The 24,130-nt window shown below is 47.0% G+C and overlaps 2 protein-coding genes across 6 annotated transcripts in view; both read left to right on the forward strand.

Annotated features, from left to right (window-relative positions):
• SH3GL3 (SH3 domain containing GRB2 like 3, endophilin A3) overlaps positions 1–19,564 on the forward strand; it is a 122,358-nt gene extending 102,794 nt beyond the window's left edge. For 3 of the 4 annotated variants that reach the window (XM_010986818.3, XM_064480639.1, XM_031440679.2), the window contains one exon: positions 1,803–2,462. In XM_010986818.3, coding sequence (XP_010985120.1) covers positions 1,803–2,008 — 206 coding nt within the window. In that variant the 3' untranslated portion in view covers positions 2,009–2,462. Of the gene's footprint in view, positions 1–1,802; positions 2,463–19,478 lie in introns of those variants that run through there. The other variant, XM_031440678.2, reaches the window with a different exon arrangement.
• The window catches only part of ADAMTSL3 (ADAMTS like 3), a 260,077-nt gene continuing 255,442 nt past the window's right edge, over positions 19,496–24,130 (forward strand). For both annotated transcript variants that reach the window (XM_031440672.2, XM_064480638.1), the window contains exon 1: positions 19,496–19,564. In XM_031440672.2, coding sequence (XP_031296532.2) covers positions 19,496–19,564 — 69 coding nt within the window. The remainder of the gene's footprint in view (positions 19,565–24,130) is intronic.

Genomic DNA, 24,130 nt, shown 5'->3' on the forward strand with positions numbered 1-24,130 from the left:
GCTTTATTGTGGTGGTCTAGAACCAAACCTACAATATCTCTGAAGTCGGCCTGTAGAAAAGTAACAACAAGGAACTTGCTTTACTAATTATTAGCATTTATTTTAAAGCTATAGTATTTAGAATGATTTGATTAGTTACCAAAATGGGTCAGTGGAGCAAAGTAGAAAATCCTAAAGTAGATCCAAGTGCATATGATAATTAAATATACGATAAAGATAAAAGTAGCATTTGAAATCAGTGGAGAAGAATCGATTATTTAATAAATTGTGTTGAGATAACTGCTTAAACATTATTAAGCATAAATAATACCTTTATTTGCCAAAATCCAGGTGGATTGAAAGAAAATATTTTCACATTAAAAATTAATTTTGAAAATTATTGGGATAAGTTTAGTTCAATATTTCTATGTAAATGTGGAAGGGAAGCCATGAAGTTTTATCAGTTTGACTGCTTATGCTATTTAACCTTTCTGCATGGGTAACAAAACAAATCAGAAACTCCTCTTCCCTGCTCCGTCCCCAGCACGCTCTCCAAAATGAAAAAATCAGATAAGCTAGGAATGCTGCTTGTGTCAAACATGACAGATATGGGATTAATATAAAAGTTAGTAATAAAAGGGGCTCCTGATACTTAAAAGACAAAGAATGATCAAAAAATACATTGGAAGTGAATGTTGAAAGTTCTGGAAAAATTTATGTCTATGAACAGCCAGTTTACTTCTAGAAGTTTACCCTCAGGAGTTAATTGCACGTATTTGTAAATACACGTATCTTAGGCTATTTTTCAAAAAGTTATCAATGAAAGCCAAGAGAAAACAAGCAGAAAGATGAAAAGGAAGGGATGAAGAAGGGAAGAGAGAGAAAGAAGAACGAAAGAAGGAAGGAAGGAGAGAAGGAAGGAAGGAGGTCCTTTAAATATGCAATAGTAGGAGATAGGTTAAATAAATTGTTATACTGATCTAGTTGACAACTGGTCAGTAATTAAAAGTAACCTGGAAAAATGTTCACAATAATATATACAGGAAGATTCTTTTATGAAAACAGCTATATGTAAATACATAAATATATTCATGAAGGTATCTGGAAGCTTCTGTGCCATGATGTGAATTTAGCATTGGCTGTCTCTTTGTTAGTGGTTTACAGCTAACCTTTCTCAGTTTTACATACACCTATTCTTTCTCTCTCTCTCTCTTTTTGAAATTAAAAAATAATTTAAAAATATTATGAAGACTTCTGGCTTGCAGCAACAATCCCAAGACCTCAGGCTGGTCTGCAGAGATTCTGCTCATCCCTCTCTGGTCTCACAGCCTGCCATGTTCCAGCTCCTGGTCACCAGTTCTAGGAATATGTCCCTAACCACCCCGATCTGCCCTGCTTCCTTCTCCTCTGAGCTTCTGAGCTATAAGTGGTACACAACCTCATCTTTGTTCTTTGAATGTTTCCCGTGTGTTGTGCAGTCTCCAGAAAGAAACTCTGAGCTCCCTGAGGCCAGAGGTTGGGCCGTGTAATTCTGCACCTCCCTTTGGCTCCAGGCAGAGCTGAGTGAGCCGCTGCTTCCAGGAGAGGGGCTGGACCGGCATTCTCCGGCTGAGAGTCCTGATAAGAAAAGCCATGGGCCCAGGGGGGCAGCGAGGGGCGAGGCCACAAGCACAGCACCCATGAGGCAGGGTGAGCCTGCCTGGTCGTGGGAAGGCAGGCAGGGGCCCGCTCTTCACGGTTCTTCCAGCTCTCCACCTTTGCAGTTCTCTGTGGGTAATTAGTCCTGTTAACCTGTACTTTTTGTCTTCACATGATGCGGACAGGTTCTAACATTGCCATGGACCAGCCCTGCTGTCGTGGTCTCTATGACTTTGAACCAGAAAACCAAGGAGAACTAGGATTTAAAGAAGGGGACATCATTACACTTACCAATCAGATAGATGAAAACTGGTATGAAGGAATGCTCCATGGGGAGTCTGGATTCTTCCCCATTAATTATGTTGAAGTGATTGTGCCTTTACCTCAGTAAATGTGTAACTCAGACTCTGGACAAACTTCCATAACTGAAATGAATTCGCACCAGTGTTCTCTCAGTGTGGTGTTATGCAGCATTCTTGCTCTTTGACCAACTTAATGACTTTTGTATGTGTGCTCTCTTTATAATGTATTTTGTATCAATTTAATTTGTATGAGTTTCGTGTCTTAGCTACATGAAAATACCTATTTCCTTTTTTTGCTGACTGTCCTAAAAGTCATTGGTTAAATAAATGTACGTGCTTGTTGCTAAAAATAAATGGTAGCCGTTGCAGTTTTGTCCATGAACTGCCCATATTCCTCAAACTGTGATGGAATGCAACACTTGAACCTAAGAATTGCTAAATATTTTGTTTCCTGACATTACTGGTGGCATCTGGTCTTTTCCCTTCATGGTGTTTTAGCTGACCTGTGAATAGCCCAATAAATATGACACACTGTTGGCAAAAGGCCTTGGTTATTCTTAATGTTGAATTGATTTTTAAGTACAGTCATCGAGCTGCAGATTCCTGTGCCCACTCTGACTCCAAGCCCGACCCTGTGACCTGGTTGGCCTGTGGGACGGTAATAGTCTGGGTATAAACAGAGACTTGAAAAGCACTCAGCCTTTCCACCTGCACTCCTGCACCTCCATCTTTGCCATGAGAACGTGCCCAGATTGCCTGCCAGAGGGAGACGTGGACCAGAACTGAACTGCCTTAGCCAGCCTCCAAACCTGAGGGCCAAGGTAAGGGAGCAGAGACACTATCTACCACAGTTCTAAACATAAATGGGTACGAGATCTTCGTACGTGGATCAAGTTTATTTACCTGGCTGCTGCTTCCTTGAGGATATGTTCTTTTCTTCTGAGATTTCGCCATCACTCAAACAAATGGACGCCTGATGGGCGCATCTCCCAATTCAATAGGTGTTGCCAGGTGTGTTTGACCCTCAGCATGGACACTGCTTAGCTTCAAGCTGGGATCCCACCCTCACCTTTGCCTTGCCTACTCCTCATCTCTTATTTTGCTGTAGAGGTGAATGGATTGGGTCCCAGCAGACTCACCTGGTGTCCGTCCTTATGACAGCCAGAGATCTGGCGGCACCAAGGGTTGGTCTCCAGGGGCTGACAAAGGAAGTATGAGCCTACTCAGTGTGAGTAAAAGTACAGAGAGCAGGAAGGGGGAATGAAAAGTCATGTGTATGAAAAATAAGAAATCAGCTAAGGAGATCAAATGCTCACCTCGAGGTCAAGTCCAGAGAAGCACTAGAGAGATGTCAGAGCGCAGAGTCAAGGGAGTGTTCGTGAACAAGGCCTAATGAAGTGTGTCCAGAAGTGTGTCCATAAAAACGCACCGTGTTTATGCACGTGGACTCATCTGCCTGGAAGAGACCCCAAACTTGGGCCAAGTTCCCTTGGGTCTTCTCTGCCTCAGAGGTAAGCCATGGGGAGGGGCTAGGAATCAAAGTGGATGTTATGGCTCCTTTAGGAAGATTTGTTCCAGTTCCTGAGATTGCCCTGGGACTGAGGGCCCTTGGGGACCCTCTTTTGGGCTTGGAGTAATTCAGGCCTGCATTACTGAGCAGCTGCCCTCCTCTCCTGCCCCATCAGCAGGAGGTGCCGGTATGTTCCCTTTCATGGAGGTGGAGGAGAAAGCACCTTCCTGGACCAGCTGTGTCATTTGCTTCATGTGCATTTTCTAATTTAATCTTCATAAAAACACTAAGACAGTTGCAGTGTTCCTATTTGCAGGTGAGGAAATTAGACTTAGGGGATGTAGGTGACTCGCTGAATGAATGCCACAGAGCTCAGCTCTCAGGGCCATGCTGTTTCTCTGTCTGCCCCACATATAATTTCTACAGGGACCCCGTCAGCCTGAGCTTTGTGACCCTACCCACTGGTCACAGTTGATTGGACCAGGGGTATGCATCTAAACCAGAGAACACCTGTCAATCTCTTCCCTGGGAATCTGGAATTTTCCATATGCTTTTGGTGTTATAGACACTTCTTCCACACTTGGTCCTGTTTCTTCCCTTTTGCTCTCATTTACCTAGCTTTCGAAACTTCAAACTTTATTTTATTATTTTACAGCTTGTCTATTATCTTTATTTTAATCCACTTTATTGAGATTTTATCCAAAGTTTTTTTTTTCTTCTCCTTTTTAGGTGTACTTGGAATTTATAATGGGTAATTTAGCCTTCATTTCAATCACTTAAAAGTGATCTGTTTTGTATTTTCAAACTCCTTTCTATTGGCCTTAAATATTTTATTTTAAAATGTGATGCCACTTTCAAATTTTCTTCTTTGTAAGAGGAGTCTTGAATTGTCCTCCTAAGGCACTCCATGAGAACACTCCTGTCCCCCCCGCCCCCCCACCACTAACTCCGCCCCACAGCACAAGTGACAGTCTGCTCCAGGAGTTCAGAGTGAGGGGTGTGTGTCAATCAGTGCCTTCCCCTCCCCTTCCCCTTAGGACTCGGCCTGTCTGCAGAGAGCACGTGTTCTGAATCACTCTTGGCCATGCTGTGTGCTTCGTGATAAAGACCCCGCACTGCAGGTGAGGCCCAAAGGAGTCCAGGGTCTTCTGTGCTGGGTGGTTAAGTCCGTCTGAGTGTAGGGTTCAGAATAAGGAAGCCCTCTTGCCCAGAGATCTGAGCCGCATTTTCCAGTACTGGCTTCTCCAGGAATAAAATGTTATTTTGGTTCCTTTATGGTCTCTATTTCTTTTGTCTTACTTCTCATGTGGTTCTTAATCAGGCCTCTTCCGGTGCCAACTTCTGGCATATTTGTGCAGGAACTTTGAGAATGAGGCAGTGAGCATTCAGGGATTAAAGTAGCACATGGGAGAGTCTCATAGTGGGGCCAGGGCACGTGACTTTGGACATCAGTGTGTGGGCACTTGTGTCTTTGTCTGTGACAGCTTTCTATAGTTTTTATTAAGGCCCACTTTGGAATGGCCTCTGTGTTCGGCTGTCCAGACGTTACATGAGTTGAATAGTTTTTACTCCCTCTATTGTGTTATGTTGTTTAGGCCTGTCAACCATTTGGACTTTCTGCCTCTGGGATGATAAGCATTGATTTTCTATTAAGGTCCAAGTGACTGACTCAGAAATACCATGATTTTTCTGCATTAGCATCCCTCTGGGGCCTTCCTCCCCACACATGTTAGATGTGTTTGTTGGTCTTGGAGGTCTAGATTGCAGCTTTACGTTAAAAATGTGGTAGATATTTTTATCAGATAAAAAGGAAATGGGGCTACTGTTTTATTGGACAAAAGACCACATCTCACATGTCTTAGTCTTGGGAATCAGGCTGGCCTCAAAACTGTGTGAGGACCTACAGCATGGATAGTGGCAGGATAGTTTTGATGGTTTAGATGAGTGGTTCTCAGCTCTGCCTGTGCATTCAAATCTGGACAACTTGAAAAAAAATAGATGGCCTACCCCCACCCCTATGTTTTTATTTAAATTATTGGGGGTGAGCCTGGGCCTTGATATTTTTTTAAGCCCTTAAAATAATTCTAAGGTATAGTCAGGATTGAGAACAATGCTTTCAATAAAAGAGGACCGTGCATTAGGAAATGGAGATAAACTAGGGAAGTCCTGACTGGGGGGGGGGGTCTTGTGATGTTCCAGGAAATGGTACCCCTCTTTCCCCGGAACATTAGACAAGGGTCAAAACAGGTGAGAGCCCATATACAACCTGTGTGTAAAAGGATAAGTTGGAGCACATACTTTAGGATGGGAGCTGGAGGATATGCTGATGAGCCCGAGTAACCAGACAGGTGACCTAGTCCTAGAGGAGCTGGACCGTCATCACCTCCTCTCACAGGGACAGGCTGCATGGCTGCAGGCAGGTGGCTTCCAAACGAGGGGGCCTCTGTTACTCATGCCTAGTGCTAACCCGAGCTCACAAGTCAGATCACACAGTCTCCCTCCCAACTTGGCAGAACTGTTCAGGGCAAACCCCTTCTCATAGAAATCAGAAGAATGGGGGGAAAGTTATTCCTTTCTAGCTCTGGAGAATGAAGGTGAGGAACACACCTCAAAGACGACTCGAGTTTTCAGAGGCCAAAACAGATCTACATGAAAGGGAAAATGGAATATGTAGAAGATATATCCCTTATAGCTGCCTTTCAAAATGAGTTTATACCAGTGCATTAAAAAAAAAATCTAAAGATTGAAAAGCAAGAAATCAAACTCTGTTTATTTGCAGAGCATAAGATGTAGAAAATTCTAGGGAATCTACAAAAAATCTACTAGAACTAATATGCAGACTTATCAAGGTCATGGGATAGTAAGTTACTATATAAAAATTATATTTCTACATATGGCAAAAATTATTGAACTTAATAACTAAAATAGTGAAAAGCAATGCTATTTATAAAACATCAGAAAGCATAAAGTACTTAGAAAGTATTTGAACAAAAAATATGCAAGGCGTTGACAGTGAAAATTACAAAGCATCGCATAAAAAATTAAAGAAGACCTAAACAAATGGAGAGATATACTCAATATTATTAAAATGTCTGTTTTCTCCAAGGTAACCTCTAAATTCGATGCAATTCTAATAAAAATCTCAACAGTCTTATTTGTTGAAACTGACTAGCTGATTCTAAATTATATGGAAATACAGAAGTCCTGGAATAGCCAAAACAAAGAGGAAAACAAAGTTAGAGGACTTACACTATCTGATTTTAAGACTTACTATAAAGATACAGTAACTAAGACAGTGTGGAATTAGCATTAAGTTTAGATAAATAGATCAATGGAGTATAACAGAGGGTCTAGAAATAGACTCACATGTAAATTTATTTTCAGTAAAGGTGTTAAGGTAATTCAGTAGGAAAAGGAAAGTTCTTTTCCATAAAATAAAAATAAACCTTGACCCTTACCTCACACCATATATAAACGTTATTTTAAAACGGATTGTAGACCTAAACATAAGAGCTAAGATCTTAAAGTTTTTAGAAGAGAACATAGGTAAATATCTTTATGGTCTTGAAGCAGGCCTAATTTCTTAGGACAAAAAAAGCTCTAATCCCAAGAAGACAAAATTGATAAATTGGACTTCATTAAAATTAAAAATTTCTTCTCATCTAAAGACACTATTAAAAAAAATAAAAAGACAAATCATCAACTGGTAGAAAATGTTCACAGTACATATCTGTGACAGACTTATATGCAGAATATATACAGAGTTCTCATAAGTCAATTAAAAGCATTTTTAAATGGGCAAAAATTTGAAGAGACACTTTCACAAAAGGAGATACACACATGCCCAGTAAGCATATGAAAAGGTGCTCAACATCATTAGTCACCATCAGGGACTGGCCCATGGAAGGCACCAAGGAGGCCTAGACTTAAGCACTGAGTTTAGATAGAGGAACTAAGCAAAGGTAGCTACGTACCCCCCTCTCCCGCTTGGGAGCTGCTCATTTACCCAGAGCACACAGACAACTCAGGAATAGTGGTGGTGTGTGGTCTTCCTCTGCTTTACTTTATTATTATTGCTCTATTAATTCAAGATTTGGACAAAGAAAGGAATGCTGTTTGTTGGTTTCCCTTGAACCAACTTTTTGAAATAAAGCAACCATGCTTTTTATTTCAAGCTTCAAGCTGGTTGAGGCTTATTATCCTACCATTTTATCCTATTTTAGTCTGCATATATTTGTTCAATCTCTTTGTACATATTTATAACTGTCAGTGTGAAGCCACAGGAATGGTAATAGCGAGAGGACCACAGGCTGCCTCGGTCTCAGCTGTCACTGCCTCTGCCTCCTGGCTCTCCCAGTGCATCTGCAACTCAAAAAACAACCGTTCTTCAAAGCCTTGTGACTCTTGAGAGTCCAGAGACAGAGGGGTTAGTGCTCCCTAGAACCTCTACCAGGGAGGTGACACATCTTGTTTACCTTAAACTAATTATTTTTAAAACCATGGTCTCTGGTTTGCATAGCCAGGAGGAAGCCAGAGGAACAGGCTGGCAAGAGGCAGCCAGAAGGGCACCACAAAGGGAGATCCCCCTACCGAGGGGCCATCCCTGTGAGGTCCCAGGCCAGACGTGGTAATGAATCAGGTGATGCCGAGTCTCCTACAAGATACCCACCACCTCCTTTGCTTCCTGGCAGGGGTCAAAGAAGGCCAATCACAGCACACAGTTCTCTCCCCTCATCGTGATGGTCATTGTCGCCAGAGCAATGGCTACTGATGTATGTCATCAACCCCCTGAGTCTCAGTTATGAGGATAATTCCCTTCCTCAGTTCCCAGCATTCAAATAGAATTTTATGTAATAGCCACGTAGTGATTTCAGTAGGGAGTGGGTAGTTTGAGTGAAACATTTGAGTTCAAATCATCTTGAATCAAAAAAAAAAAAATCATCTTGAATCAGAAGTCTCTCTACATGACCTGACATTTCACGTCAATATCAGTTTTTTAAAATTCCTTTTCCATTTTCCTTATTTATGCTTTGTAGAATACTAGTCATTTTGTTCTCAATTTTCCTGACCCCATACATGAATTTGGGGATACTTGTTTCATGGAGTTTTTTTGTTTTCTTTCTTAGTTTTAAAAAACAACAATAAAAATACACTGCTCTGGCCTAGATTTAATGAAATAGCATTTAGCAATTTCATGGGAAAGTTCTGAATAAGTCCCACTCTTGCTTTGATGGTAAACCAGAGACCCAGGCTAAGATTGAACGTCAAAACTTGCCTTGGAGGATTCAGGGTTGGGTGTGTCTTTCAGGACGAAGTTCGCAATGAAAGAGCAAAAGAACAGAGCTGAGAAAACATCCTAACATCTTTCATGCCAGACCCACTGAACCATATGAGCCAATGGTGAAGACAAAGGCAGGAATCAAAAGTGGCTCACAATGGTTGGTTTTTGTTTTTGAGAAAAAGAAATGTGATATTCTTCACTGTTTAGGAGAAATTATACACACACTACATGCACATTAGAGAATATTTAGAGATTCCTTTTTTGATAAACAAACATGGATAGACTGAGATGGTGAATGAGCTAGGTAGCTGGTGATTTCCAGCCACTCCATCAACTTCCATGGCTTCCAGTATCAACCGTATGTTGATCTAAATCTCCAGCCCAGGTTGTGTTCCTGATTCTAGACCTACAGGCATTCCCAGCTCAAAATGTTCCAGGTGAAGCCTTCATCTCTGCACTGCCTCTTTCCACCCAGTATGGTCCTCATCCTCTTATGTTCCCAATATCCACGAATGACAGACACTACCACCACTCACAGCCCATGGCAGAAGTCAGGGCATTAGCCTTGACTGTCTCTCCTTGGTACCCTACTCCTTAAGTTGTTCACCAAGTCTTAACAATTCTACCTCTCTAATAACTGTCTCCAGTCCATCTGTTTTCTTCTGTTTCCACTACCACTCGTACCAGTTTAGGTCATCATGGGCTCTTGCTTGGATTATTAAAAATACAGCCAGAGTTATCATTCCTAAAATCCAGTCTTATTGTGTCATTGCTCTGCCAAATATTATACTAAGCAACACATTGTGCTTAGAATCAAGTCTAAAAACCCATAGTATGGCATATGTGGCTTTGACAACTTGACCCCTGCCTGCCTCTGTCCACTTAGCTTTCGCCAATCCCATTTCACCTTGTGCTGCAGATGTATTAGTCAGCATAGACTGGTTTATGCTGCAGTAACAAATAACTCAAAAATTTCAGAGGTTTAATAGATAAAGGTAAACGCTTGTTCATACAAATTCTGCAGTTTGTTGGATGACTCTGTGGGTCAGCTGTCCTTCATGGTGTGGTTCAGCAATCCAGGACCCTTTGATTTTGTAGCTCTGCCATGTCAACACGCAGCCTCTATGTCAGCTGCGCAAGAGGAAGAGAGAGACGGAAGAAGCCATAAGCGCTTCTCACTAGGGAATCATAGTCCTCCAGGAGGATCCAGGAAGGAGACACATTAGAAGGGACTTGGTGGATATATAGCATTGTCTTTGCCACACCAAACAACTGACAAACACATGGTTGTTGAACTGGAACTTTTGTCTTTGGGCTTTTGCACATTTTCCTTTTTGTCTGGAATTCTTACTTCACACCCAAACCTTCTTATGAATAATTCCTGCCCAGAACTAATTTTTTTTCTTTTGTGGAGGAACTGCATGGAATGCCAGACTAGAATCTCTTTCTCAGGATTATGAAATCTGGGACTATTCTAGAAACTGGCTTGTACCTGTCACCCATGAAATGAGATGTAAATTATGTCCCTTGAAATTTGATTTTCAAATCAAACAAAAATGTTTATTTATATAGATTTTCACATCTCCCTGTGTAATAAAAAGAAATATGTTTAGATGGTTGGTTTTAAGTTGCTGAGCAACCAGCTCCCTAGTTCCGGATCTGATTTTTAAAATATTATATATAAGAAATATAGAATGGTGTGGCACACAACCATTATAGGTAAGCAAACATCCAGCCCATTTCAGAGTTGCTACCACTGAGAACATATTAGGAAAGAGAAAGGAGATGAACAAGTAACAGATGAACGATTTCTTAATTCTTTTTTTTTTAAAATGTAATAAAGTCATTGACTGTATAAATTATCATCACGTGACAAAGTATCACAAACTTAGTGGCTTGAAAAACACACATTTACCGTCTCACCGTTTCTGCAGTTCAGGAATCCAGGTGCAGCTTATCTCGATCCTCTGTTTCAGAGCCTTTCACAAAACTGCAGTAAAAGTGTCAGCCAGGGCCGAGCTGTCATCTAAGACTTGACTAGGGAAGGATGCACTTCCAGGCTCACGTGCTGTTGGCAGAACTCGGTTTTTTTGCTGGTTGTCAGCTGGAGGTCCTCAGATCCTTGCCACGTGGGACTCTGTTTTATAGTGGTGTACTCCATCAAATCCGGCGTGGGAGAGAGTCTGTCTCCTAGCCAGAGGGAAGTTGCAGTGTTACGTAACACAGTCAAAGAAGTGACGTCCCATCACCTTTGCCATATTCTGTTGCTAAAGGTAAGTCCACAGGTCCTGCGCACACTCAAGAGGAAGTGATTACACAGTGGCGTGAACACCAGGACAGGGATCGCTGGGGGCCCTCTCAGAATCTGTCCACCACGGATACCCTACAATGTCCCCTCAGTTCCTTATTAGGCTGAGGGTGCGTGCACACATACACACGTGTGAGTGTGATGGAAGTGGTCAGACAACAATTACTCGGGAGCACGTGATAAATTTACTCATTCTTTCCTAGATCGCCCCCTTAGCCATTTATATTATTTTAAAACAACCATTTGAGATAGTAGATTGTTCTTCATAGGAGAAAAACTACAGGAAGAACGTAGTTTTGATTTTTTAAAAACAATAACATCCTGTGCTTGTACTTAAAGTGTAGTTCTGACCTGAAATACTCCCTCTCCTAAGAAATCTTCAACAGCCCCATGACTGAATTAGTTACCATCCTACCCACAGCTTTTATAGGTCCCTGTTCTTACACCTCTGGGAACACTCATCACACTGTACCACACTCGTTCCACAAGGCCAACTACAGGCAGGGACTGTATCTTATCAAGCCACTGTATTCCCAGGACCAAGCACACACCTGGCACAAGGTAGGCTGCCAATTAATATATATTGCGTTTCACTGCATTGAACTGGATTGTTTAGACCGAAATCTGACCAGATGTGGGTGGTGGGATCTGAAGGGCTTTGGTTCTTCCCACTCACCCAGAGAACATTTTTGCCAGACTCTTGGTAAAGAAAGGATAAAAATGCTTAATTGGCTATCAGAACTCTCCCCCAAAGTTGTGTGTTTTGCAAAACTTAATACATAGGAATGTTTTTTTTTTAACTTATATTTGAAAAAAAGACTTTTCTTTGTGGTGTTTCCAACCCAAATATCACCAAGCTGACAGAGTAAGGAACACGAAGGGAGGCAGACTAAACAGGCGGGTCTCACTCTGCGGTGCCGGGTGAGTGACATGCAGAGCAGCCCTGGGGAGCACGCTTCTGTGCACAGCTCGGTCCTGGACGAGTCATAAGAAAACTAATATCACAGTTTTAAGCAATAAAGTGTACAGAGTATGTTGCACTCTGTTCTTTTTGCTCAGGTGAATCAATTCTGGAATAAAACCTTGGTCTCCTAGAGTTGTCAGAGATGATGTGCTAGAGATGTAAAGTTTTCTGGCAGCTAAGGGTGAATCATTAAAGGAATATAGAGTGCCTGGTTTCATTTTCCTTTTCTTACAATTTAACCCTTTTGGGAGTGAATATTTTTCTAAAATGTAGCCTGTGCTTCCATATGTCCATAAACAGAATCCGATGGACAAGTGTACTTGTAAATCACCTGGATTCGTGAGCAGAAACACAGCCCTGTGTAATGATAGCGCGATGCTCTCAGGCCCCAGCGAGGTGAACAGATTGTACCAGATTTATGGTGTCTTTTACTTCTTTGGTGCCTTTTACAGTTTTTCTGTAGCCACTTTTTGCTGTCCGTATCCCTTTTCTTAGCAGGTATTCTGTCTCTAATTTACAGCCTTTATTTTACTCTTGAAAACTAGATGAACAAACAAGTTAGCACTGTGTGCAAAGAAAGAATCAGTAGTGTTGAGTGAGAGCCAAGTGTTTGCTTATACACGGTGTGCTTGAATCTGATGTCAGCTGGATGCTCAGAATTCGTTTTTGTTCTGCTTGTGGGGAAACTTGGAGAGACTTCTAGAGCTGAGTTCTAGATTAGGAAGGTGTTGCTATGTTATATAAGCAAAGTGTAAAAACATTCTCAGAAGTTACACTGGAAGGACCTCTTAGAGCTTTCTAATTTTTATACTTTTCACAATATAATGAAGAAAACTGATGCTCAGAGAGGTGAAGCAACTTGCCCAGAACCACCCAATTTGTGGCCAAGCCTGGACAGGTAGGAGATTTCCTGACTACAACTCCAGGGTTCTCTACGCTGGCCTTGTGTCTCTAAGGGGAAGAAGACACGGGTCTCGTCAAGGGCAGAGTGCATGAGTTCAAAGGCACTGGCACATCTGCTCTCCCAGAGCATCTCTGTTCTGCTCACGTTGCTTGGTGCAGTCTGTGTGGACATACACGTTCGTGTGTGTGTACAGGTTTATCAGCGTGTGTCATGCACACAAAACAGTCAGGTCGGCACCTTCCTAGCCCTGGAGCCTGGGTGAAAACTGGCCTTGGGTTTGGGGTCTGGAGAGTTTTCTGGCCCACCCCTAAAGATGGGGAACTTTTTAGAAAGAGTGTGTCCAACACCACCTCACCCTCCTGACAGCGATCTTGATGGGCTCAGGCCTCCCGCGTGGTGGCAGTCCCAACTCCTGAGCCTCCTGACTTGTAGGAAATCATGGATCTGGCACCCGAGGTGCTCCTTGGGGATCTGGGTGCAGGATGAGAGGAAAAGCCAAGAATGAGGGTGCGCCAGAGCACACAGAGCCGCTCACTGAGTAGAACCACTCCTGTCACACCGCCTCCCAAGGACTGTTTGTTGCTGATGAGGCAGAAGACTTGAACCCATTTTATAAAGTGGATTTCTGTTCCCAAGAAGGGCTCTGGACAGGCAGAAAACTGTCACCACTAGCTGAGCATGTTTCCCAGGTGGGGCGGGGGCTACCTGAGCAGCCGCGTGTGGTGGATGCCTTAGGGGTGGGTGCCCCGGCCAGACCCTCGTCATCGGCAGGCCCACCCATCTCCCAGCTGACGTGAGTGTCCTTCCCGGGGCATTGTCTTTGGCTGGTGAGACATGCCTTGGGGGTTCCACCGCCAATCAGCTCCAGAGGAAGCAAAGACCGACTAGCATGTGGGTACAAACAACACAGTCCTGTTGCCCGAAGACAGGGCAACTCCATGGTGCAGCCTCTGCTCCAGGGTCCCTGAGGATCAGCAGAGGGGCTAGACCTTCCCTCGGGCACAGGCTAGCTCTGCTTCTGGCCCTTCCTTCTCCTGCGTCCCTTGCTCCATTACAAGTCTGTCCTTTAAGAGTGGTCCCTCGGCAATCTCGCACTCCTAAGACCCCCATGCTCACCTAACGTCCCCCCAAAGCATCCTCTCTGCCCACTGCGGTCAACTGTCACTTCTACAGGATTTGCCTGCAAGAGCTCCTTTTCTCCAAGTCTCCGACTCAGTCTTCTTGAATGTGCTTCCCAAGTCCGTCTCATGAGTCCTGCAACCAGAAAGAGTAATTCTGTATCAAGAACAAATTCAGGCCAAAGCCCTGAATTGATGTCACCTCTCTCTTAAGGTAAAATACACACATACCCCAACATCACTGAGTAACTTCCCTGGTTCTTTCTGTCTATCCCTCATACACATGGTGCATCGTTGAGCTTGTCTGGTTGGGGTCAGCAGATAGTGTGGGGAGTAGGAGTAAGAATCTCTTGAGACAGAAAAGGGAAACTGGGAACTCCTTAGGAAGGAAATGGAACTTGGTTTCTTAGACCTTTCAGAACTGAAATACACTGCCCTTGTCCCCAGGTGGTGGGGTTCTCATGGAGGCAGGTAGCCTGGGAGCCAGTCAGGGAGGGGCCTGAACTCCCCCACCTACCAGAGATAGACTGGTTGGGCAGTCACACCCAGTGGCCTGATCTGAGAGACTGGGCTTTTTTGCAATTGATTTTCTTACGTTTTCCCCTCTCTCCAATCTCCCCCCCACCTCCATGCCTTTAGCAATGTCTTAAAAATTATATATATATATATATATATATATATATATATATATATATATATATATATGTATTTAATGGAGGTGCTGGGGGTTGAACCCAGGACCTAATGCATGCTAAGCATGAGCTCTACCGCTGACCTATACCTTCCCCTAGCACTGTTTTGTTTAAACATTTGGGCAGGCTTCGGGGGTGCAGGGTGGAGGGTGAGAGGGGAGAGTGTGTGTGTGACTGAGGGAAGACTGCATCTATACTTGGGCAGAGTGATGAAGGAGAGTTCTAAGCAGTGGGTAGCGAATCTGGGGACAGGACCTGTGAGGTCCAGCTAGCCCCCCATCCCCCCCCCCCCCCCCAGTAGAGACTGTCATCTGTGGCTCTTTGTTATTGTAACTCACAGTACCTTAGCCACACAGGTTGGACTGCTCTCCCTGCTACGGTGAACAGGAAGGTGGAGCTTCCATCAGGGAACTCATGATGTTTTCTCTTCTGCTTTTCACTCCTGACTAACTGTTCCTTGAAGGGGCTGGCCAGATACTAAATGGCACCTGTGGGAGAGAAAGGCTCAGCCCTCCTGGCCTCCTTGCTTAATGTGGGCACTCCCCAGGGGCTGGCTCAGGAATCAAAAGTGCCCAGGGGAAAATGAGACAGGAAGTCTTGCTGAGCCATTAATATCTTCAAGCAGAGTAGCTCAGCTGTTTCCAACAGCCCCACCACCCCCTCCAACCCCTACTCCAGAGGCCTTCTGAGTGCCTTCCTGAGTCACTGCACCAGCATAATATCTCTTTGAATTCTCCATTTCATCTTGAATATTCATGTGATTTTTGTAATAGACTCCATGATACATCAGGGCTGGTTTTAGACTGTGAATGACATGAGAAGCTGTGTAGTCTAGTTGCTAAGAACATGCAGTGTCTAAACCTTTCTACATCAGTCTCCTCATTTGGAAAATGGAATTAAAAATTAGACCTACTCCATAGTGGTGGGCTAACTGAGTTAACGCAAGCAAAGTAGCTGGCACAGGGCTTGGGGTGCTGTGCATGTGCAGAAATAACATCATTATCCCTCAACCATTCCCTGAATCAGGAAGCAAACACAGTCAGCCCTCATTATTTGCAGATTCCATCTTTGTGAATTTGCCTACTTGCTAAGATTTATTTGCAACCCCCAAATCAATAGTTGCAGCACATTCATGGTCCTCTGATGAGGGGTGAAAACTTTGAGTTGCCTGGGATGCATGTTCCCAGCTAAGGCCAATCAAGGAAATGCTGTGCCTTCTGTTGTCAGCTCTCCCACTGCAAACAAGCATGCTTTTATGGCCTATTCAGTGCCACTTTTCACATTTTTGTCTTTTTTCTTGGTGATTTTACTGTTTAAGATGGCCCTCAAGACCAGTGCGGAAGTGCTCTCCTGTTCTTAAGCAGAAGAAGGCTGTGATATGCCGTGTGGAGAAAATCCTGTGTTAGATAAACGTCATTCAGGCACAAGGTGTGGGTTTGATGTTAATGAACCAATAAAATATGTTAAATAAGATGTCTTTAAGGAGAAATACACACAAAATAATTATGTTATGTATTGATTGGCTGACAAGAACATTATGACCAGAGGCTGGTAGGACTCTAATCCTGTATTTTCCCCAGGAGCAGCGGTTTAGTATTCCCAAATTCATGCTTCCCTTGACTTTATAAGAACATAACAATGGGGACTAAGGAGAACTGGCATACATAGGTGCAGTCTTTCTGGTTAACCCTGCCCTCACTGACCCGTCTCCCCTGCCTCCTGCACACTGAATGTCCTCTGCTCCCTTCCTGCAAGATTCCAGTCATTTTACATGGAGTGGAGAGATGGTGGATTTCCTTGGCTAGAGGAAGTCACCAGAGTAAGGAAGGGAAGATAGGGGAGGAAGGTAGGCAGGGCTAGCTGCACCATCTGTTATGGACCAACCACAGAACAGGCAGGAAAGCAACTTCAGGGATGAATGATGGAGGCTTTAGAAGAGATACAGGCTGTAATCCTGACTTTGCAATTCATTGTGTACAAGTTAGGTATCTCCTGGGTCTCAGCTTCCCCATCTGTGAATTGGGAATAATGATACCAACTAACACCACAGGGCTGTCATGAAGATGAGTTGCACATAAAGAGCTTGGCATGTGGCTGGCACACACTAGGCACCCAAGGAAACGATGACTGTGGTAGGGCTTAGCTGGGGGCATAACGAGACATTCCAAGCAATCCCCGAGCCCTTGCCTTTATACCTGTGAGTTTAGGCCAAGGCCAGGGACAAGCCTTTTGCCTTGCTTCTCTTCACTTCCCCAAGTCCATGAGGAATTCACCCCACTCCCGGTCCCTGGCACTTCCACCCTAAATCCCAGACCTAGACACCCCATTATTTGGGCAGCTGCGCAGCTCTCTGTTACGCATATGTCTGCTCATAGTTAGTGGCACCAATTCCCGCTTTAGAGGCACCGCTACTCGGTCGGTCGCTCGTGGTTCCTGGCAGCCAAGTGTCTGGGTGGTGAGCGAGCTCAAGGGAGTCCGCCGGCCCCTGCGCGGGTCCACCCTGGGCAGCCCGGGAGGGGCCACTGGTCTCCGACTTTGACTTTGGTCACGCCTGGCCCGGAGCGCCAGAGGCTCGCAGGCACGAGCCAGCGGTTCCGGGCAAACCTCCGTGTGGCCGCTGGGTCTGACTTAGCAGAGTCGGCGCCCGGGCCCGGGAAGGGAGGGTGGAGGCTCGGGGAGGTGGTGGGGGTGGCGATGGCATCCCCGCTCCCGGCTCCGGCTGAGGCGGGGCGCCCCGGCTGGCTCGCGGCGCAGCGGCCGAATTTCCCCAGCGCGCCTGCCGGCGGCGGCGGTGGCGGCGTCGGCAATCCCGGCTCTTGGCACCACGCCTGGCGGCCGGCCCAGGGCGAGGAGTGGCTTCCAGGAAGCGGGCGGAGGAACGTTCCAGCCGAGTCTCGCCGTCGCCGCGGCCCCGCGCGCTCCGAGCGGCCCGGGCCGGCCCTTCACGCGCTCCCTTCGTGCCCCTGTTGCCCCCGGCACGGGCGGAGGGCGCGGGGTCCGGGCGAGGGCGGGCGGGCGCCCGGGCGCGCCGTGCACTTGCCGGGCGGTGCAGGTGGCGGCGCGCGCCCTCCGCCTCTGGGTCCCGGCCAGCGCCGCGCTCCGCACGCCCGGAGGGGGCGGGAGAGGCGGGGCAGCCCCCGTCCCAGCCCCATTTAACTTCTCGGAGGCGTCGGCGACTGCGGCGCCGCGGGCTGGAGGCCGGCGTCGGGGAAGGTCCCGGTCCCGGGTTCCGCACGAGGTGTTGACGAGGCGGCTTCTGCCCGCCTCTCCTCAGCGTGCGCCGAGCCCGCGCGGCCCGGGCTGCACGTCCCAGACATTTCTGCGGCGCCAGGTGGGTGCTCGGAGCTCGGCGCCCGGGGGCGGGCAGGCGCTCGCCGGGGGAGGGAGACGAAGCAGCAGCCGCCGAACCGGCCTGTGGGCCTCCGAGCAGAGGGGCGCTACGCGGCCCCGGCGGCCCCCAGGGCCGGGGCGCTCGCACGGCTAGGAGACCTCGGGCCGGGCCGGCTTCGTGCGGTCCTGGCGGACTGCGGGAGAGGCATTCGGGTGCGCGTGACTGTGGGGGCGCCGCCAGGTCGAGCGCGTTCAGGTTTGAGGGTTTTCAGGTAGAACGCGGGCTGACAGCAGCTAGTGGTCTCGGGCGTCGGAAGTTCCGGCCGCTTGGCAAGTGGGTCGCGAGCGCCTAGGGCGCCACGGGCTGAGCTACGCGCCCGCCGCGGCAAGTGGGCGTGCGGGGCAGGGGCGCGGCGGGGGCGCGGGCGCGGGGACCGCGAGGCGGCCGGTGGTCGGAGGAGCGCGCCCCGGGACGGCTGGGGCGAGCAAGCCCGGGGGGCGCACGGTCCCAGGGCCCGCACTGGCCGCCTCCCTTCAGCCCAGAGTCGCCGCCTCAGGTCGGAAACAGCAGCACATTTGCGGATCGCATTAGGCCAGGCCCTTAATGCTTTCTCCAGATGGAGAGAAGCCACCGACCCGCCCCCGGACACCGGCTCCGCCAAGGCGCCCGCGAGGCGAAGCGAGAGGCGAGGGTGACCTCGGCTTTTCGGCTTTTCCAGGCTCGACTCATACTCATTTCCCTGCAGAACATCAGGAGAACTCTGAAGAACAGCCCCGCTGCCCTCCTGGTCTCAGAGGGCCTCTGCTGGCTCGCCCTCACCTACTTTTAGGAGATTCTGCTAGGGTGGCTCAGAGGCTGTGCCCTCCGACGCTCCCAAGGCAGCTCTCAGGCCTCTCTGGCTGTAGGGCTGGGGCTCTGAGGATTAATGTTGTCATTTGGTCATTGGGAAAGCCTTGAACTATCAGACGACCTGCGGTCCAGTCCAAAAATAGTCACTGTCCTGCTGTATGAACTTAGGCAGGTCCCTTCCTTTCTCTGGGCTGGCTTAGTTGGGTTTGGACTCATTTTTGCCTTAAGTAAAAGAAGCTGGCAGGTGCCCTAACCCTTGGCTCCATGCTGGCTTTCTGAGTCAGATGCCAATAGCCACACCCTGCTGTTGACAGATGGGTTGGGAAGTGGCTGGTGCAGAGATGCCTCAGCTTCTGGAGGGCTGGAGGTGTGGGTTACACACTGGAGCGGGTCTAGCTGCCCGCCTGACTTTGATGTGGACTCCTCCTAGAGAGAGCCCCAGATGGTCTGTACCCTGTGGTAGGTAGCTCCATCCTGGGCCAACACAAACCTTTCCAAGTCATTGTGTGGGGTTCGGGGTTCCTCCCTCTGATTGGTCTAAGTCATGGGTGCTGCCGCTGGGTCCAGAGCTGGTTGGAAACCAACTGTTCCCTCTTTTGTAGGTTAAAAGTGAGATCCCATGGCTTCCTGGAAGAGCCCCTGGTGGCTGCTGAGATGGATGGTCTTCATGCACACTGCCCTCCTGCAGGTAATAGGGAGGGCGAGAGGGATGGTAGGCATCCTTCTGTTTACTTAGGAACATTATTTGAGATCACTTAAAATGTGGTATGATTAATGTTAATCTTATATCAAAGAGAATCTAATTTTGTCTTTTACTTTAAGCAAATGGTACTTCTGGTTGACTTAGCTGTAAGAATATTCCAATCCCTTGAGTCCTAATACCCCTGTGCCTTGATACTACTATGAATACTATATACCAGTGATGACGTGGGGCTGTGATGGATCCTGCCTTTTCAGTCTAGAATGGCTGTCTGCATGGGCCCGGTAGAGACTTTGCTGCTAGAGGCTAGGATGCAATGAATGAACAGAGCTGAGGTTCTGGCCATAGCTCAGCCACTAAATAAGTATTCTGTGTTTACCTCAATCAACACATATCACACTGTTTTGCAGTCCTTTCTTTAGATTCCTGTCTTTCCCACCAGTCAGGGGGGACCCAGCTCAAGCATTGCATCCTCATTTACCTACAGAGCAGACTCAAACAAAGGAATGAAGCTAGTGTTGCCTGAGAGACAATAGGGAATGGTGGAGACAGTGGCAGAGTTGCTGGTACATGCTCCATCTTTTAAGATCAGCCTCTACTCAGCTGCAGGTGATCATTGCCATGTGACAAGCAAACCCAGGATTGCCAAATCTTCCTATTTTTCAAGATAGCTGGTTATCCAAACTTCCTGTGATATCTCCCAGTTTTTAAAGCATTGAAAGCCAAACAAATATGTTTGTAGACTGGATTCAGCCAAGCAGTTTGTACCTCCAGATCTAAAGGTGCAGAGCACCTTCAGTACTGTGTCCCGAGTGTTGCTGCTAGCCCATACAGTACCTGGTGTGAATTAGAACATGCTAGTCCATACGGTATCTTGTGTGAATTAACAGAAGGCAACCCTTCCCTGCACATGTAACCTCTCATCACATGGCTTGGTGGCCTCTGTACTCTTGGGGTTTGGCAAAGGGCCTGGCCCTTAACAAGGGCTTTCACATCTATTAGATGAGCACGCACACGTAAATAGATACATCCTGGGAGAGATTAATCAGACTTCTGCTTTTCATTTCACTCTCTGGGACTTAGTGCTTCTAAGGCCTCTTCAGCTCCAGTGCCCCATGGTTTCTGTGACTCATGCAGAACTGGTTAGTGAGGTACATCTTCTCCCCCATTATCCATTTTATTGATGCTACCCCATATTCACAGTTTAGTAGATCTCTTTTATTAGAACAAATGTTAATATTTTCAGGGTGATTTTCAGGTTTCTGTGGTCAGCGAGATGTAGCATTGGGGCAAAAGTGCGGAGACTTGCTTCTCCATCCCATCAGCAGATCTGAAACAGGCTATGAGATCTGCAGAGATTTGTTCCTGATCAAGTGGGGCTGAGGCTTCAAGGCGCAGGGTTTCATTTTGTCTTCTTCCACCCTATAAAATTTAAATGTGCTTTGAGGCAGTCTGTTGACCTTTGGCCAAGGGCAGTGTTTGCCCAGCTTGAATCACTCACTGACCTCTTTTGGATTTTTCCATATCTTTGTGCCTCTGCAGTGTTGTTTCCATGTATGGGGCAGTGCGCACAGAAGGTTGTAAAAGGAGATTTCAGGCCAGCGGCCTTCATTATCCACAGCATCAGCTGTGGGAAGCCCAGCTCCACCACTTCATGGCCTGTCATACAAACATCTCTGCATCTCAGTTTTCACGTTTGCAGACAGGGGGTATCTACTTCATTGAATTGTTTGGAGGAGTTAATCCCTTGCGAAGATTAGAAAAGTAAAAAGCAAAACAAAACGAAAACTGTCTGGCCTGTAACAAGTGTACCAAAAATATTAGCTCTCCGCTGTTGCTGCCGTCATAACCCCTTGAAATGGGGGAGGCGCCTGTGATTCCGCTGTGGAACTGTAGGGGGCACTCAGGAGGCATCAGCTGAGGACAGAAGATGCTGCAGGGGCTGGAAGGAGGTGGGACCTGATCTTTTCATGGGAGGTTCCTGCAGGTGTGGGTGGGATTGTCCAGGGCAGTCCCATCACTGATCCTGGGAGAATGTTCTAGTAAAGGCTAGGTCGGTTTGGGGCCCTGCTTATGGGTTGGACACTTGGTTATCTCCCCAGGGTCAACCTGGGTTTGATTCAAAGCTGCCCCTCCCAGGTATCCTGGGATTTGGGCGTTGGGGGCCCTTGCCGCGTTCTCTAGTCCCTCCCCTTGTCTTACAAGTGCTGCCACCAGAGGGCTGGTGGGGAATTAATAGCCACGTGAGGATGGGCCATAGGGAGCATGGGATGTGCCAGCTAATTTAATAAAAACTAGATTTTCTTTATTAAATCAGTTAAAACTGAAACTTTTATGTTCACTGACCACAAGTAATTGTGATAGATTGCAGAGCAAGCCATGAGGTCGGCAGCCTTGTGTTTTTCTAACTCGTTCTTGACCATTTCTGGAGGAGCTGGCTGTTCCCTCACGCGGACAGCTGGAGAGGCCTCCCCGCTTCCTGCCACACCCCGGCCCTGGCAGCTTCCTGTTGCTCTGGGCCTGCTCCTGAGGGACCCTGGCCTCCCCTGCGAAGGCAGCTGCTGCTGCTCCAGCTCCCTTCCAGCCTTCGTCACCGAGAAGTCTCAACTCAGTGGGCTGTGACTGTGGGGCCAGTTTTGCCAAATCCATTCCGTTTCCATGCCTGCACGTGGCCTGGGGCAGAGTCACTCTCATTTATTGAGAGGCCAGTCCATTTCCCACTTGATTTCAGTCTCATCTCCCTTCTCTCTGGTCTAGGCTTGCCACACGGCTCCAGGTACCTGGAGAGGGCCACACCACGGTCCGTTCTCTTCTCACCTTGACCAGTGGTGAGGATCCGTCTTCCTTTTAGTTATTCCGGGTCCAGCTCTCGGGGGTTGGAAATAAGGAGAGGGATGGAGGGGAAGGGCCAACAGCTCTGGGCTGAACTGGATGCCCCTCTCGTGGTGCCACCGTCTCTCCTCTCTGGCTCTCACTGACTTTCCGCCATCTGGGTAGCACATGTGAGTTCGTCAGAGGGCGCTGTGGGACCTTCCTGTCCCGAGGCAGGAGGTCCAGCTCTGACTTGCCTCGTGCTGCTGGGATCTTCTTGCCCAGCAGGCAGCTCTGCTGGGTAAAGCACTAGCAGGAAGAGTCAAACCCAACTCCCTTTGGTGTTGTCCACTTGATCCGGAGGAAACGCACACGTCCTTGTCATACAGACAGTGGGGATATGGGGTGCGCCAGTGCTGCCTCCTCTCTGTCCTGCCTCCTCCCTGCCATTCTTTGTTCCTTGGTCTGCTGCACAGGAACAGATCAGTGGACCCAGGCTAAGCAGGTGCCTATCTGGGGAGTGGATTGCCCGTCTCCCCTTGCAGGCATCCGTGAGCTCTATGAGTGATTCTTTTCTTTCTTCAGTGCATCTCAGTCCTCCTTAGAGATCGAGGAAGGAGTGAGGTGGTGGCTGGTGATAACAGGACTTACGTCCCTTTGCAGGGAGCTCTAAGAGAGAGGTCCCCCTATGTTGGTAGCTCTCTTTAGAATGTGGGGCACTGAGCTCCTCTTCGTTGTTAGCTTTGGCCCCTAAACTGCAATGGGAAGGGTCCCACTGACTATCTGGATACTAAAATGGGGCTTTAGTCTTAGGGCCAGTGCTCGTCTTGGTGGTAGTTCTGGTTTCAGTGATCCTGATTTCAGTGGTTCTGGTGTGATGTTTTAAACGTTGTCATTTTAGGTCGTTCTTGGTGGTTCTGGTCTCAGTGGTTGTCTTTGGCGTTGTTTTTGGTTTTGTTTTGGATCTTAATCATTCTGGTTTTATCAGTTCTGGGGTCGGGAGTGGGGAGTGGTTCTGGTTTCAGTCCTTTTTGATATTTTGGTGGTTCTGGTCTTGGTGGTATGTTTGTCTCAGTGGCCGTCACCGTGGTGGAGACTCTGGTATTAGCAGCTCTTGCCTTGGTGTTGCCTCTGGTCTTGATGGCAGTTCCCCCCCGTGATACCACCTGCAGTAACCCCAACCTTCGCTTTCACTCCACCTCCTTTAAATCAGAAGGCAGAACCCACGCTTGAGGGGTGGTCGTGGGTACAGAAATCCCCTGCCTCCTCCTGACCCAGTGGCAGATTCAATCTGAGTTGGTGGCTGCTGTCACTTCCCTCTTGAACTGAGTCCTCCATAAGCATTGGTTAGAGATCTGTAAACACTTAGATTCACCCTTTACCATAACTTCTTATGATATCATTTAATTTGTGGTAGGACCTTTTTATTTTTTGCATCCTTTTAATGTTTCTCCCTTTCTTCTCATATGCGTGATCTTCTGATCATCCTTCCTCAGAACTCTTCAGCCAAGTTCTGTGACACTTTTCCTGCTGTTCCCTATCCAAGAAATACTTTTAAGAGAATGACAATCAGTTGATTGAGCTCATTGTCATCATTTGACATTCTGTGTCTAGAGGCATTGACCACTAGCAGGTAAATTGTGCAAATAAAACATTTAAATTGTAGAAAAATAGAAGATATAGATAAATGAAAGGAAAAATCAAAATCTAAAAAATTGCCTTAATATTACCACCCAGATAACA

Source organism: Camelus dromedarius, chromosome 29 (genome assembly GCF_036321535.1).
Source record: "Camelus dromedarius isolate mCamDro1 chromosome 29, mCamDro1.pat, whole genome shotgun sequence".
Classification (NCBI taxonomy): Eukaryota; Metazoa; Chordata; class Mammalia; order Artiodactyla; family Camelidae; genus Camelus; species Camelus dromedarius.